Source organism: Pithys albifrons, chromosome 1, assembly GCF_047495875.1.
Source record: "Pithys albifrons albifrons isolate INPA30051 chromosome 1, PitAlb_v1, whole genome shotgun sequence".
NCBI classification, from domain to species: domain Eukaryota; kingdom Metazoa; phylum Chordata; class Aves; order Passeriformes; family Thamnophilidae; genus Pithys; species Pithys albifrons.
The window spans coordinates 86859360-86874068 of NC_092458.1; the positions used below are offsets into that span (position 1 = coordinate 86859360).

The 14709-nt window shown below is 46.4% G+C and overlaps 1 protein-coding gene across 2 annotated transcripts in view; it reads right to left on the minus strand.

Moving 5' to 3' along the window:
- Positions 1 to 14709, minus strand: part of EPHA1 (EPH receptor A1) — a 33050-nt gene that overhangs the window by 2532 nt on the left and 15809 nt on the right. For both annotated transcript variants that reach the window (XM_071558457.1, XM_071558467.1), the window contains 12 exons: positions 13396 to 13786; positions 8264 to 8419; positions 7016 to 7348; positions 5679 to 5803; positions 5420 to 5579; positions 3930 to 4023; positions 3145 to 3200; positions 2748 to 2870; positions 2459 to 2644; positions 1950 to 2011; positions 1345 to 1554; positions 642 to 791 (listed from right to left, as the gene is read on the minus strand). In XM_071558457.1, the coding sequence (XP_071414558.1) occupies positions 642 to 791; positions 1345 to 1554; positions 1950 to 2011; positions 2459 to 2644; positions 2748 to 2870; positions 3145 to 3200; positions 3930 to 4023; positions 5420 to 5579; positions 5679 to 5803; positions 7016 to 7348; positions 8264 to 8419; positions 13396 to 13786 (2046 nt within the window). The remainder of the gene's footprint in view (positions 1 to 641; positions 792 to 1344; positions 1555 to 1949; positions 2012 to 2458; positions 2645 to 2747; positions 2871 to 3144; positions 3201 to 3929; positions 4024 to 5419; positions 5580 to 5678; positions 5804 to 7015; positions 7349 to 8263; positions 8420 to 13395; positions 13787 to 14709) is intronic.

Consider the following 14709-nt stretch of genomic DNA (forward strand, 5'->3'; position numbering starts at 1 on the left):
CTGGCCAGGAGCAGAGAGTGCAGAAGAGAAGACAGAGACCAGTGTGGGACTGGGAGCAGGCCATTCACTGTTTCACACAGTCAGGGAGGGGTTGAAACAGATTACACCTGTATGGCACAGGGTTTGGGCAGCACAGCACAAGATCAAGACACCTAAGGGATGTCAAATGTGAAGTGGCATGTGTATGTACTTTCAGTCCTTTACTAGCTTAGCTCCCATTTGCCAGTAGGACACGTGTTCATGAGAAGCAAGGACCAAATCATCCTGGCACAGGCATGGCAAGGAAAGAGGAAACAGACTTTGAGGAATAATTTCAACAGCATATGCTAACCTCACAGATGTGCTGAGCCTAGAATAAGACCAGACACAATACTCGAGAGCCAGAGGAAGAAGAAGATGAAACAAGAGAGAATTCTCCAGATACAAAGCCATAACTGATTTAACCACTGTTATATTTGGCTCATGGCTGTCAAACATTTATTGCCTTTGACTTGGTTGTATTGATTTTTAGCAGGGAGGGAGACGTATTATGTGTCCTAAAGAATATCAAGACTTCAGGCTGAGGGGGATCTACAAAAGTCAGGCCTACGTGCCTTGTTTATTTTTTTTTAAATCAGCCCTTGAGCTCAGTGCCTTGTTACCTCTTGATTGCTCATATGCCCATATGGCTTGTCACCAAATGACAGCACCTCCCACATGACAATTCCAAAGCTCCAGACATCACTGGCTGAGGTGAAAATCCTATGAGCAATGGCCTCTGGAGCTGTCCATCGGATGGGAATCTTACCACCCTGTGAAAGAGCAGAGACATAGCATATCCAGCATGTATCACTAAGTTGTATTTCTCCAGTGCTTTCACGCAAGGACATTAAAAAGTAATTCAGAGGCTGGGCCCACTTTACCTGAAGTGACATGTATCCACTCTGGGGAAATTTCTCAAAAGGACAGAAATATTCTCAGAAAGTAAATGAGTTTAAGCCCTCTGTTCAGTTGAAGACTACACAAAAATCACTGCTGTTGGAGTAAGAGCCTGACACCAGGCACAGCCCTACTTTGAAGGACAGCATGCATTAGAATCACTGGAACTTTCATTGAAAGAGACACAGAGATGTTTCTAGTCCAAAATCCTGATCACGGCAAGGCTATCTTCACAGTTAGATTTAGTAACTGAATCCAAGAGATCAGACCTGAATTTCTTAGCAAACAAAATCAATATCCAGAATCCAGAAAGAAAAATACAACCTTCTGAATCATCCACACTGTGACTTGCAGTTTTACTATGGATTTTCCTCAGATAGTACAGTTAATTTACAATACAAGACTGAAAGGTTGTTTTTGTGTTACCTTGGTTTCATAGGTTCCCTCTGCGTCATTCTCCAATATGCGTGAGAGACCAAAGTCAGACACCTTGCATTGAAGACTGCGTGTTACCAGGATGTTGCGAGCAGCCAGATCTCGGTGCACATAATTGTGTTCTGAGAGGTAGGTCATGCCAGAGGCTATTCCCTGCAGCATGCTCACAAGCTGCACAGGGCTAAATTTTTCCTCATTCTCCTGCATGGAAGAAGAAGTGACAGAAGGTCCCAGTCAAGTGACATCAAACTGCCTGGTTTCTAGTCATTGACCTTATCTACTTACAAAAGTGGGCATTGGTGAACAAGCAAAAAGGCAATGCTGCAGCCCAAAGGCCCCAAAAGGTTCTCCCTAAGGGACTGGTGGTGGTCTCCAGAGTCATCATTAGGCACCTGCACTTCAACTACCACAGACAGCACTTTGGTCACTGAGCAAATTGGATGGCATCAAGATTCAGCTGCTGAGACTGGAAATGTCAGTAAGTAAAAGTAAGTGGATGTCTGGATCTTGTTTCTAGTCTTATTTTACAGCCCTAAATCCAGGTCAAGTGCAAATTCTAGCAGTATACAAGCCTATTACGGACTGAGGTTTCTTACCCGGAGGAAGGTATCCAGTGCTCCATTCTCCATATACTCAGTGATAATCATCATTGGCCTCCCTTGAGGAAGACAAGAGGGTCTTAGTCGTTTTGAAATTCTACTCTTGCCTTTCAATGCTCTCCACATTGTCCCAATGCAGAGAATCATGTCCAGCCCCAGCTAACATCCACACTTCACTGGCATAGCTGGCTGCTCCCTTCCTTAGACAGCTCCCAGTGATCTTGTACTCCTCCTTGTGTCACATATATAACCTTGCAGCATCCCTTACACTATCCTGACTTCTTGTCTACCCACCAACCCAAGAAGATCTCTCCTAACACTGACTCAGGGCTCTGTTGAAAATCCATACCTCTCCTCTCTCCCTCATTTTCTGCCATATCATAACATGACAATGCCTGTCTTCTCCCAGCACAGCCCCTCTGACAGCAAACTCTCTAAGAAAGGCCTGAGAAATATGTCAGTTTCTGCTCTCATTCCAGGACACTTTCCCACACACTCTTACTTACTTTTGGTGACAACTCCTTCCAGACGCACAATGTTTGGGTGATTGAATTGCCCCATAATTGTTGCTTCACGCAGAAAGTTCCACCATTGTGAGTCTGAATACGTTGACTTCAGGGTCTTGATGGCAACCACGATTCGTTCTTTCCCTGGGAGCCGCAGGGATCCACGATAGACTTCCCCAAACTCCCCTGAGGACAACCAGGGGCAAAAGATCACAGATAAACTCAGGAATAGGCAGCAAAACAACAGCATGGGGTAACTGAAAGATGGGGAGAGCAATACATAACTCACCCTCTCCAATCACATTCTCCATAGTGACACAAGAAACATCCAGTTCCTTAGTGAACTCCAACACTCCTCTGCTGGGGTCATCATACGGTTGCAGGTCTACATAGGGTTTCAACCAGACCTTCTCTGTGGTAAACAGACATAAAAGAGCAAACAAGCCACTCAACTCTTTGGACAAGCCTTGTAAAGCAAAACTACAAAAGCATAAGTGAATCCATGGGATTCTGACAATGGCAGCAAACAAATCTACCAAACATGCAGTGAAGAGTAGAACTGCTGTGGGAAGAGGCAAATTAATGAGAAAAGCCATGTTCATGTCTGGTTTGAAACAAATGTTTCTTTTCATTCCTTCCACCCATTCCAGGCTTCCCCCTGGTTTTACTACCCCTTTGAAGCTCACCTCGATCAAAGCCTGAAGTATTGTAATCTGGCCGTGCATGTCTCCGACGAGCCCTCCTGGAATGTAAGAAGCAGCCATGAAAATAAAATGGTCAGTAGATAGCAAAGAGAAAAAAGACACTTTCAGGGTGTCTCAGACAGAGTTCAGGGGAGCACAGAGCAAAATGAAACCAGACCCTGCACCTATTTGGAAAAGTACAGCTGGCTACAAAATGTGATGCTTCATTTACATTTAGAAATGGAGCTTTGTTTCCATACAGGTAGTTTTGTGCTGAGATACAGATGAATTTTATGCTTTCTGTACACTTTCAGTGAAATACCCGATTTTCTTAAAACCAAGCAATAGCAGGCTGGAGAACAGAAGTAGAATTTTGTATATGGGTAGCAGGACCACTACAGTAAAAGTACATGGAAAATGGTTTGAAAAGACTGGATATATGTATTACCATTTTGTTGCTCAGCAGCTATAGAAATGATTGTACCATAACAATGTTTTTATTCCTCTGTCATGATAACAGTACAATAGTGCTGGATTATAAAAAAACTGAGAAATCACCACATTTTCCTCTGTTCCCAGCAGCAAACCATATCTTACAGACATCAATCAATTCTGCTATTCAAAATTACTTGCTGAGACCCTTTCCACCTTGCTGCAGCACACTGGTCTTTTTCTTCTCTAACTAACCTCAACATCCCATGAGAATTCAGGGCCTCCCTTTCTCAAGCTCCCACAGCTCAGCTATTCCTACATCTATACCTTTTTCAATACCAAAAATCAATACTTACTTTCGCCGAATGATAAGTCCCAGAACCAGTGCAATAAAAAGTAAAACTCCAAAGATAATGGAGACTATGACTCCACCAGACAGGGCTCCCGTGTCTGCAGAAACAAAGACAAAGGCCGTATCATTTAAAAGGACAAGTTCTATTTGTCTGGAATGTAGCAACAAACTTCTACCAGTTAATGGCATTAGGTAAGTTACAGCCATTTATCTTCCAGGCAGCCAAGTCACCACATTTGTGTCCTACCATACTGTTATTCATGTGCATGGAGCACCTTCTGGTGGTTATCTGGTTGACTCTTACCTACAATCTTGGTCTTGTGGTCAAGTTATTTATCCCTGTGTCTGAGAACTCTCACCAAAAGAATCGTTTCTGGAACTTCTTTTTAATGCCTTTCATATTCAAAATACCTATGTCTTGGCATGATAAAGTGATCAACTTTTATGTGAAACAAAGAATAATCTTGATGAAAGTATTTTCTAATATATTCTTCCATAATTAAAACAATTGTATATGTTAACTGACATAGAGCCTTTATAGGACATTATTATATTGGTTAAAGATCATTTATGTTATCATCATTTGGTGCTGTGACTTGAAAATTTTGCCAAAAGTTCCTGGCACTGAAAAGAACCCAGTCGTTATATTCCAGTCATGTCACCACAGCTCCTTAGCAGCTTTTACACTGCTATTCTAACTACTTATTTACATTAAGGTATGCCTTTGCTTTCTTCCATGTCCTCATTTCATTACAATAAAACTAGCCTTTCAGAAGTATCCCTTCAATGCATGTATTTCTAAAATTGTCCATAGGGCCAATAGGAGGACCTGTCAATCTGTGGAATAAAGAGAGAGCTTTTGATAAAGTGGAAGCCTCTGGGTAACACAGAGAAAGAGGAGTTTGGATGTAAGGTTTATATAAGATGTTCTTTGATACAGTAAATGGTATTCTTGTGGCCTCAATAGCTGGCATTCTACACAACGTGCTTTGGCTGAGTACTTTGTTAAGTGGCACATACCATCTTTTGGGGCAGAGCTACATTCAGGAGCTGTACTGCACACAGTGGGGCTGATGAAGCTGGAAAAAATAGTCTTGAGGTACTCTGAGTTCTCCTTTTCACTAGTAACTGGCACAAAAAAGGAGTTATATGGTAATCACTTGACTAACATTCAAACTTACAAACCTTAGCCAGAATCAAAATGTCTTTCAGGAGAGCTCAATGAAGAGTTGGTTAATGACTGTGCCAGTACAACACACTAACCTGAAAGTGATAAGGTCTGAATAGGAAAGCACAAGTGAATTCTATATGACTGCAAGGAAATAGGAAAAATGCCTTTCATGTTTACAAAGGAACAGACTTGGCCCTAGTGACAAGGAATTGGTGTCCATGCCTTGCAGCCAGCAGAAAACAAGAGACCTGTGTGCTATATGAATATACAGTCTGATGGAGAAGTTAGTTCTCCCAAATGAGATACCAGTGCTTGTTCTCTACCTGGTGGAAGAGTGCGGAATTCCTGCTCTGGAGAGTAGGGCCCAGGCCCAAGGGGTGTAATGGATCTCACACGAAGGAGGTAGGCTGTGTCTGGCTGCAGGTCTCTCAGTGTGACATTAGGCTCAACAAGGTGCTTCACAGTGTAACGTGCCTCCTCTCCCTGCAGAAATCAAACAGGGTCAAACAAATACACATTGAACAAGAGGACACTTACACCCCTTTGGGTGAAAGAGGGAAGAACAAATCATGCAGGCCTTACCTTCTCAAAAAACATGACCTCATACTCCACTGAGGTCCGGCTGCGTTGCCGTGGGGCAAGCCAAGAAACAGAAAGACTACTGTCATCTCTTTGTGTCAGGATAAAGTGGGACACTGTCACTGGAGCTGCGGGGGAGAGAACAGAGAACATAAGCAAGAAATACAAACATAATACAAAATACATTCTCTCTCCACCAGAAACTCTCTCCTTCCATCTCTGATCATACCATGCAACTGGAACTGACTCTCATTGCCACTGCCACTCATCCTTCACTTCTGTGGTGAAAGGGAAATGAGGTCTCTGGTTGCAATTAATTGCTTTCCGTGAATAGTATGCTTCTGCCCCAACACTGTTAGGCCCTCAACTTTGTTAGGCTCTCAAAACAAAACCAGTGGTCCAAAAAATTACATTTAACCCAGGACTGCACTGCAAGTGTTCCATTTAAAATAAAAACGTTAACAATTTTATGCTCATACAGCAGCAGTAGCACAACTACCCTATGTGATCATTTATGAATGCAGCTCCATTCCATAAGGGTACAGTGGAACTCAGACCTCAAAATCTCTCAGCTGACTACAAATGCATGCTGAATAATAAGATAATTCTCAAGAGTCTGCAAGGACTGAAGAGTTAAGCCTGGTTCTCTCCTTGTCCTTCATCATCACCAGGAAGTGATGAGGCAAGCCAAAAATATCTCCACTTTTTTAGCTCAGAGTTGTGCTGCTCCTGCACAGTGACAGGAAGATCTCATATTTTGCCACTGAATTAGAACCTGGGGAATGCACCAAGGGCTGTTGAGCACTGTGATGTTACTTTTCTACAATCACATTACACAGCACTCTGGAAGATGTTCCCAGGACAGCAAAACTAGCCAGCTCAAAGCTAAACTACACAAATGTGTCAAGAACTTGCATGTTTTTAACATGCTTATCTCTCCATGCTTTCAAAACTTTTTTTTTCAGTTTACAGCAGTGTTTATGTTTTGTATGTATTTTTGCAATATCCAAGTCATGGGAAACATTTCATGACACAGTCCTTGATCTTCCTGTCACACAGGTTAACAGTACTGAGGCTGGACTGCAACACTGTTTGACTGGGAGGGCTTCTTAAGTTCTTGGTGGATTCATAGGTTCTGGTGGGTAATGATTACTGCTACTTTGACTTGCAAGGGATATGACTGATGGACTTTACATGCCAGAGGCAGAGGTACTTTAGAATCCTTATCATACCATATAAACATATGTGGCAGACAGAAGATGAAAAAAGCTTATATATTCACAGAGATTCTTCTTCCTTTTTGTGATGAGCAGGAAGAGCTTCTCTCTGCTTCTGCTAACCTGCATGTCCAACTGAGACCCAGACAGGTGGAGCAGTTCTCTGTGGAGCAGGACCCATTCCTGAGACACCATTATGGGCTTCCACAGCAAATGTGTAGTTGGTGTAAGCTTCTAGGCCGTCCACATCCACAGCAGGTTTTGTGAGACCAGAAGCACTGGGGGAGAACACCACACCAGCCTCGCATGGCTCACATGACGGGAAATGGCAGCGCTGGCAGTAGACTGTGTAAGTCAGGTCCTTCCGCCCACCATGGTCACTGGGTGGCTGCCACCACAGGCTCAGCTGTGTGCCAAGAAGGGAGAAGCTGACATTGCGGGGAGCTGACGGGGGGCCTACAAGAAGCATGAAAGTGTTAGATCCAGCTATTGACACCCAAAGTACTGTGACAGTTTCCCATCTGCTGATGCATTTTGAATGGAGCCCTCTGTCCCCATCAGCCTCTCCCTCACTGATCTCTCATCCCACTTTCCTGACCTACTGTTTCTTCCCATGTCCTTGTTCATGGAATCATAAAATCGTTTGGGTTGGAATGAACCTTTAAGACCATCTAGTTCAAACCCCCATCACAGTCAGAGACACCTTCCTCCAGGTTATTCAAAGGCACATTCAGCCTAGCCTTGAACACTTCCAGGAATGGGGGATCCACAACTTCTCTGGGCAACCTGTTCCAGCACCTCACCACCCCCATAGTAAAAAATTTCTTACATATGTCCCATCCAGATCCACCCTCTTTCAATTTAAAACCATTGCCCCTTGTCCTGCCACTATAGGCCTTGCTAAAAGTCTTTCTTCCTCTCTCTCATATGCCCCATTAAAGAGTTGAAAGGCCACAATAAGATCTCCCTGGAGCATTCTCTACTCAGACTGGACAAGCCCAACTCTCTCAGCCTTTCCTCATAAAAGAGGTGTTCCATTCCTACAGTCATTTTCATGGCCCTCCTCTGGACCTGATCCAGCAAGTCCATGTCTCTCTTGTGCTGGGGCTTCCAGATGGGAATGCAGACCTCCAGCTGAGGTCTCTCAAGAGCAGAGTGGAGGGAGAAAATTAGCTCTCTCAATCTGCTGGCCATGTTACTTTTGATGCAGCCCAGGATACAGGGGGCTTTCTGGGCTCCAAGCACACCTGGCCAACTCATGTCCAATTTTTCACCCACGAGTACCCCTAAGCTCCTCTCTGTAGTGCTGCTCTCAATAGGTTCACCCTCACTCTGTGTAGATATTCTTCTTTCTTTCTATCTGCAACTCACGTGTGCAAGCAATGTTCTGGCCCTCTGAAGGTGCACGGTAGAAGCCTGCATTGCAGGAACAAGATGTAGCTCCTGAGTCGTTGGACATGCTGTTGGGGGGACACTTCAGGCAGCGTTTAGTCTCCAGGGAATGACGGTAAAATCCTCGCTGGCAGGCTGTGAAAGCACAAACAAGTCAACACAAATTAATCAGTAAACCAAGACCACCGAGAAAACACCTGGCAGTTTTGTTCAGCTTCTTGAACACCCCTTTACCTGTTTGCTTTTCTTCCATTTTCTTAGTTCACAGAAATGTTTATACTGAAAGGATCCCCTGGCAGTCACCTAGATCAATCATTTCAGAGCAGATAGGAGATGCAAACTCAAGGTTATGACAGGGGTTGTAGACTGAAGAAGGGGGATCTCATTCCTCACAGATGCTGTATGAATAGGGAATCCAGTCAACCTCAAAAACATCTTCCAACATAAACCCAAACTGGTCCCTACCTTGCGCTTCAAGCTTTCCACACTACAAATAAGAGCCATAAATAGTAGCTCCAAATCCTTGTACTCGCAAGAGTCCTCTGCTTGCTGACTTCATATGGGATAGCCAGTGGGATTTTTAACAGAAGCATCTTTGCTGACTTCAAGTGTTTTACCAGACCATCACTCAGCAGGATCACGGGGGATATCTAGGTAACTATCAGTTCACCTAAAAGCGTTGAGTATAACTGGCTTTAGGGTCAACAGACACTGCAAGAGAATAGGCCTCACATGATTTCTATTTCCATTTCTAAAAAAATAAGCAGCCATGTTCTTTAAGTATACCGTCTGACAATCTGTCTTTGCTGTGTTACTACTATTAGCTTGATCTACAGAAGCACTGGTCAGTTTACCAGTTGTCTCAAGGATGACGCTTCACCTCTATAGCTGTGAGCAAGGAGAAAATGAGTGAGGGAGGTTGAAGCAATCTGTGAATTTAATGGCTTACCAGCCTGTGCTAAATGAGTCTATCAAATGTTCTTAAACTAAAGAAACAACCAATCTATTGCTAATCAGATGGTTGAGGAATGCATATGCTAATTTTCTACCACAGCTACCACCTTGCATTTAACTTGAACATTGAGGGAATGACCCTTTTCCTATTGCACTATAAAAGAAACAATGTCCTGAAAAATCCCTCAGGAGAACCCAATAGAGAAAACCATCTGTTCAGGAGCCTCACATAAAATGGTTTACTGTGATGGAGCATAGCATAGGAAATGATCCTTTATCCAGAAGACAAGAAAACAATCTAGTCATTCATAATATGTAACACAGAGGAACACCTAAGGGACCTTAAAAACTTTCTACTAACAAAGACCAAACAAGACTATTCATCATCAGTCTGCAGCAGTGACTCCCAAAGAGAACAGAAAGGAGAAATAATCACAGGAAGAAGGAGCAACCAGCACCTTCTGACTTTGAAAAATAACAGAATCACTCAGGAAAGTCTATCATTCTGAGACACAATCACGCAACTATGTGATCAATGATAGCAAAAGCTGTTGATGGTCACCAGCCCAAAGAGATTCCATTCATATTTCAGACCAAATCACTTCTTCGAGAAACAGTCAATAAAAGCTACGTTGAACTCCTGGCTGCTCACAACTGAGAACAGTTCTACATACTGGAGTGAAGATGGAAGCTTTGAGGCCTCTTGCCATTTTGCTCCAGCATAAGATTTCAAAATTTCTCATATTGGTTCAGTTCAGGTCAGGAAAGCTTTGAAGGCAATGTGAAAAACAAAGGCAGCACAGAGCCACAGACTTTTATAACACGGAGGTTCTGATGTTGCCTGTATAATACTACCTGCCATAAATACGAAACAATGCACACACTCTCTTATTATCAGGCTGCGACTGTCTGCAAGTAAATTGTGGAAATTTGGGCTCTTTCTTTGCAAGAATCATGGAATCACAGAATCAGTTAGGTTGGAAAAGACCTCTGAGATTGAGTCAAACCTATGACTGAACACCATCACGTCAACTAGACCATGGCACTGAGTGCTACATCCAGTCTTTCCTTAAACACCTCCAGGACGGTGATTTCACCACCTCCCTGGCAGTCAATTCCAATGTTTAATCACCCTTTCTGTGAAGAAATTCTTCCTTATGTCCAACCTAAACCTCCCCTGGGACAGCTTAAGAGAATATCCTCTTGTCACTCATTGCCTGGGAGACGAGGCTGACCACCACCTGGCTACAACCTCCTGTCAGGTAGTTGCAGAGAGGGCTGAGGTCACCCCTGAGCCTCCTCTTCTCCAAGCTGAACACCCCCAGCTCCCTCAGCCTCTCCTCACAGGACTGGTGCTCCACAACAGCGCCTTCCATCTCCGGAAAGCTTCTGTTCCTCCAGACTCAAGCTCCGCTGTCACACACCCGCTGTTCCTGCCGGTGGTGCTGAGCCTCTCCAGGCAACTGAGCTGCCCCGCAGGGAGACAACACCCTGGCGGGCAGAGGGAGCTGGACGGGGGAGAAACGCCGCAGGTAACGGCGGACCGGACCGGGTCACACACCAAAACAGCCACCTAAAGCTGGGAGAGACGTGCGGGCTGCAGCGGGGGACGGGAGAGAGGGACGGGAGCGGGGGACGGGTTGGGGGGTACGGGAGCGGGGGACGGGAGCGGGGACAGCAGAGGGGTACGGCAGAGGGGGGATGGCAGAGGGGGGACGGCAGAGGGGACGAGAGCGGGGGACGGGAGCGGGGAACGGGAGCGGGGGGCAAGGAGCAGGGACAGCAGAGGGGGACAGGAGCTGGGGACGGGAGAGGGGGACACCGGCCCTCGGGCGGCGGTGCCGGCAAGGGCCGGCAGGGGGCGGCATCGGCCCAGCGCGTTGCCCCGAGCCGAGCCTGGCCCCGTCCCGGGGGTGGTGCGGAGCCTGGCCCCGCCCCGGGGGTGGTGCGGAGCCTGCCCCCGGGGCTGCGCCTGCCGAGCTCCCACCGCCCTTCATTAGATCCCCGGTCAGAAGTAGGTGGGCGGCTTCCCCAGCAGCGCGCCCGGCGGCGGAGGCCGCGCACAGGCAACAGTCTGGGCTTCCGCCCAGCCCCTCTGGCCCCCGGGCACCCGCTGCTCCAGGTGACATGATGGGAAAAGCAAGCCTGGGAAAGGGCCTGCTCACTGGGCCCCAGAGGGCAGAGAGGATGAGTGTGGTGCTTCCTTCATTCCTTATTCCTCGGGAGTCTGAGTGCCAGCCTGCAGACAACTGAGCTAACAGGATGCTCAGCTCACCTGCCACCGTGCAGAGCCCATCAAGCAACCGTAACACAGGACAGAGCACAGCCAGCCTCCGTGTTCACGGTAGATGACATACTTGAGGAAGTTCATCACGAGCTCTGTTTATCGACAGCAAAGTCTGAGACACTGTGAGAGGCTGAGATGTGATGCTCTGGGCAGACACAGTTCTGCGCCCATGGGATGGCTGAGCCATTCTGCACCCGGCAGACTTTGTATGCATGGGAATTCACCAAGAGTTTGAGTGATCTAGTTAAGAACCTCATCCTCTGGCTTTCTCTTGTCTTCTGTCCTGTAACAGAGGTCAAATTCTTTTCCCTGTTACAAGGCAAGGGTTCAGCCTTCTTTGTTTTTTTGGTTCCCACTTTAGGCAAAACTCAGAATCAGATGACACTGCCAGAAGGTCTTCCATCCTGTCCCACTTTACATGTCGGAAGGAGAAGTCCTTCCATATTCTGAGGACAAAGAAAAAGCTGTAATCTCGGTCTCTATCCTGACCTGGATTGCTCCCAGTCCATTGCACAATATCAAGTCTTTTCTTCTGAGGGAGAGAACCAATCCCAAGATATGACCAAGCAGACAACCTACATTTTCCTTTTCCTCTGATCCTCCAATAAAGAGACTGCTCTGATCATGAAGTACCTTTTTCTACTCCTGCTAGGTTCTCTGCTCTTCCCTTCCTCTCCTGGGAGACCCCCCCCCAGTTTCAGCTAATCCTGCAAAAGATACTTCTGGCTGCAGCTGTACTTGGGTGGAGTGGGATGAAAGCATAGATGTAGAATGAACCTGTGCTGTGATAGCAGTCGAGGCTTGTCCAGACATGACAACTTCCCTGCCCCTTCCCAGAGGAGTGCTCTCAGGAGGGCGGGGAGAGCTCTGTAGCACCCAAGTGGAAAAACTGGCTGGGCTGTGCAGGGAGAGAGGATTGCTGGAGGAGGGCAAGGATTTTGTGCTTCAACCTTCATAGCTCCCTAAGCGAATCAAGCAGTAGGCAGTGAGGATTCATAGAGGCACCAGATCCTTGTAGCAGAGCAAAGCAGAGACACAGAGCACCTGCTGAACCTGAGAGCATTACATGGATTCCTTTTTCTATGTGCCTTAACCTTTTGCTGTGTGGCTCTGACAAAAGCAGCAGAGATGTGCTGTCTTTTACCTCCTTCTCTACAGTAATGCATATCTCCCCAAACACCTCACATATCCTCTCCCATGACAAACAAAGTTGCCCAGAGAAGATAATCTTGTCCACTCAGTGGCCAGGGCAGAGCCCTGTGCTGCCTGCTTCAACAGCCCTTGCTCGCTGTGACTCCAGCATCCTGGTGACTCTTTTGCTTGCTATGCTCACTCTTCCATGATGAGCAGACACCACGGTATTGTGCAATTTGCTTTACATGGTTTCCCGTGGCAAAAGAGCCATCTCAGTCCAAGAAGAAGGGACCACGGAGGAGAAACATGTCCCCCTCTGTCTCTCAGCTTTCTAGTCACGGGACAAATACACTGTTCTGTGTATCTGACCCATCTGCCCTGGGAGAACAAGGCTTCTGTTTAAAGGTTGAGAACCAGTTGTTGAGTGAGTCACTGTCAATCACATAGTTACAGCTCGCAGAAACTAGCTCCAGAGCTGAAAGCTCCTGGATGAAGCCCAGGAGGGAGTGGAGAGGTGTGTACAGGTCTTACACCTGACACATAAAGAAAAATCACAATTGAAAAAGAGAAGCTAAGGAGGGGAGGAAAGGTGTAAGACAACACCTGGCAGGCACAGAGGGTGGGCAAGAAGTAGACCACACTAGCTCCCCTGATCCCACTCTGTGCTTACAGATACTCTGATCTCTAGCTCTCTGGAACCTCTCCCATGGCCTACAGCTAGTGTCTGCATACTCACCTACGCAGCTCCCATCGACTTCCTCGAACCCCACAGCACAAAGGCATCGGCCCACTGGTACCAGCCACTCCCCATCAGTGCTGCAGTGCATCCTGGGGGGAGAGCCCACTTCTTCAGCTGCATACTCCACGCAGACCCCAGGCACTTCTGTCAGCCCCTCTGAACCTGCCAGTGTTTCTGGAAAGCGGGCCAGGCCCCGCACCGCCTCCGGGCAAATCTTGTAGTACACTCGGACGGACACCAATGCTACGCAAGCTCCAGAGTTCTGGAAAGCCAAGTAGAAGCCCCGGCGAGAGAGTTTACCAATGGAGCACACTTCTGTGTTCAGCTGCATGGCCCCTGATTCAATGTCTCTGCTTGTGAAACTTCGATCTGCTGCCACAGTGTTGAGCTAAGAGAAAAAGAGAGAGACAACAGCTTTAAGATCTAAGCAGGCCACAGCAGCTCAGATGCCCATGTTTCTTCTTTTACACTAAGCCCTCTTAGGGCATGTATGGTCAACCGCTTCTAATGCAAGTGCTTTCTTTGCACTTGGAAGAGGTATTAACAAAGCATCTTTTCCTGTATCCATACTTCCATCGTCTCCTTCAACTGCTTTGTAGTCATTCACCGGTCTTCTACAGTATCCTATGTTCTGAGTCTCTGATTTCAGAGGTGTTTAGGAACTGCCCCTAAAGGAGCAAATCTCTCTTCTGTGATAATTCTCTTTGTTTGCAAATAGTATACAGTAAGGTCACAATGACACTTCGAGTTGTGCTTTTAAACTGACCAGTGAATTACAGCCACCTGTTTTTAGGCTGTACTTGTTGCAGTTCAGATCATGTACTGCAAGGTACTTCTCATGCAGCACTCAACACATTTCAGCACTGTAGATGCCTGGATGAGAAATGCACCCACTCTTCTGCATTCCCACTGCCTCAACAAACAAAAGATGAGTGTGAGTGAGAGATACTTTCCATGCTTGAGCAAATGGGAAAGGTCTCTGTGGCATCCTGTAATATGGAACAGCTGAACTGCAGGTGGGGTAGCCTTTCTTCTCAGAGGGAGAGCATGGTAACTGATCCCCTCCTCCACAGGCCCATCCCCATTGCATGACACCACCCACTCCCTGTAGCTGGATGGGAGATGAAAGGATCAGTAGAGCAGCTGCATCTGGCAGTGGGATCATAAGGCATGTGTAGAAATTGTGGACATATCTCACAAATTGTAGGCTGCAGAGGAGGTGGAGGAACACTGGGAAGGGAGGGAAATCAATTACTAGAGTCCTGCTCTGCCTGTGGTGGCCTTTACTGCTCTTTGTTTTTATCACATACC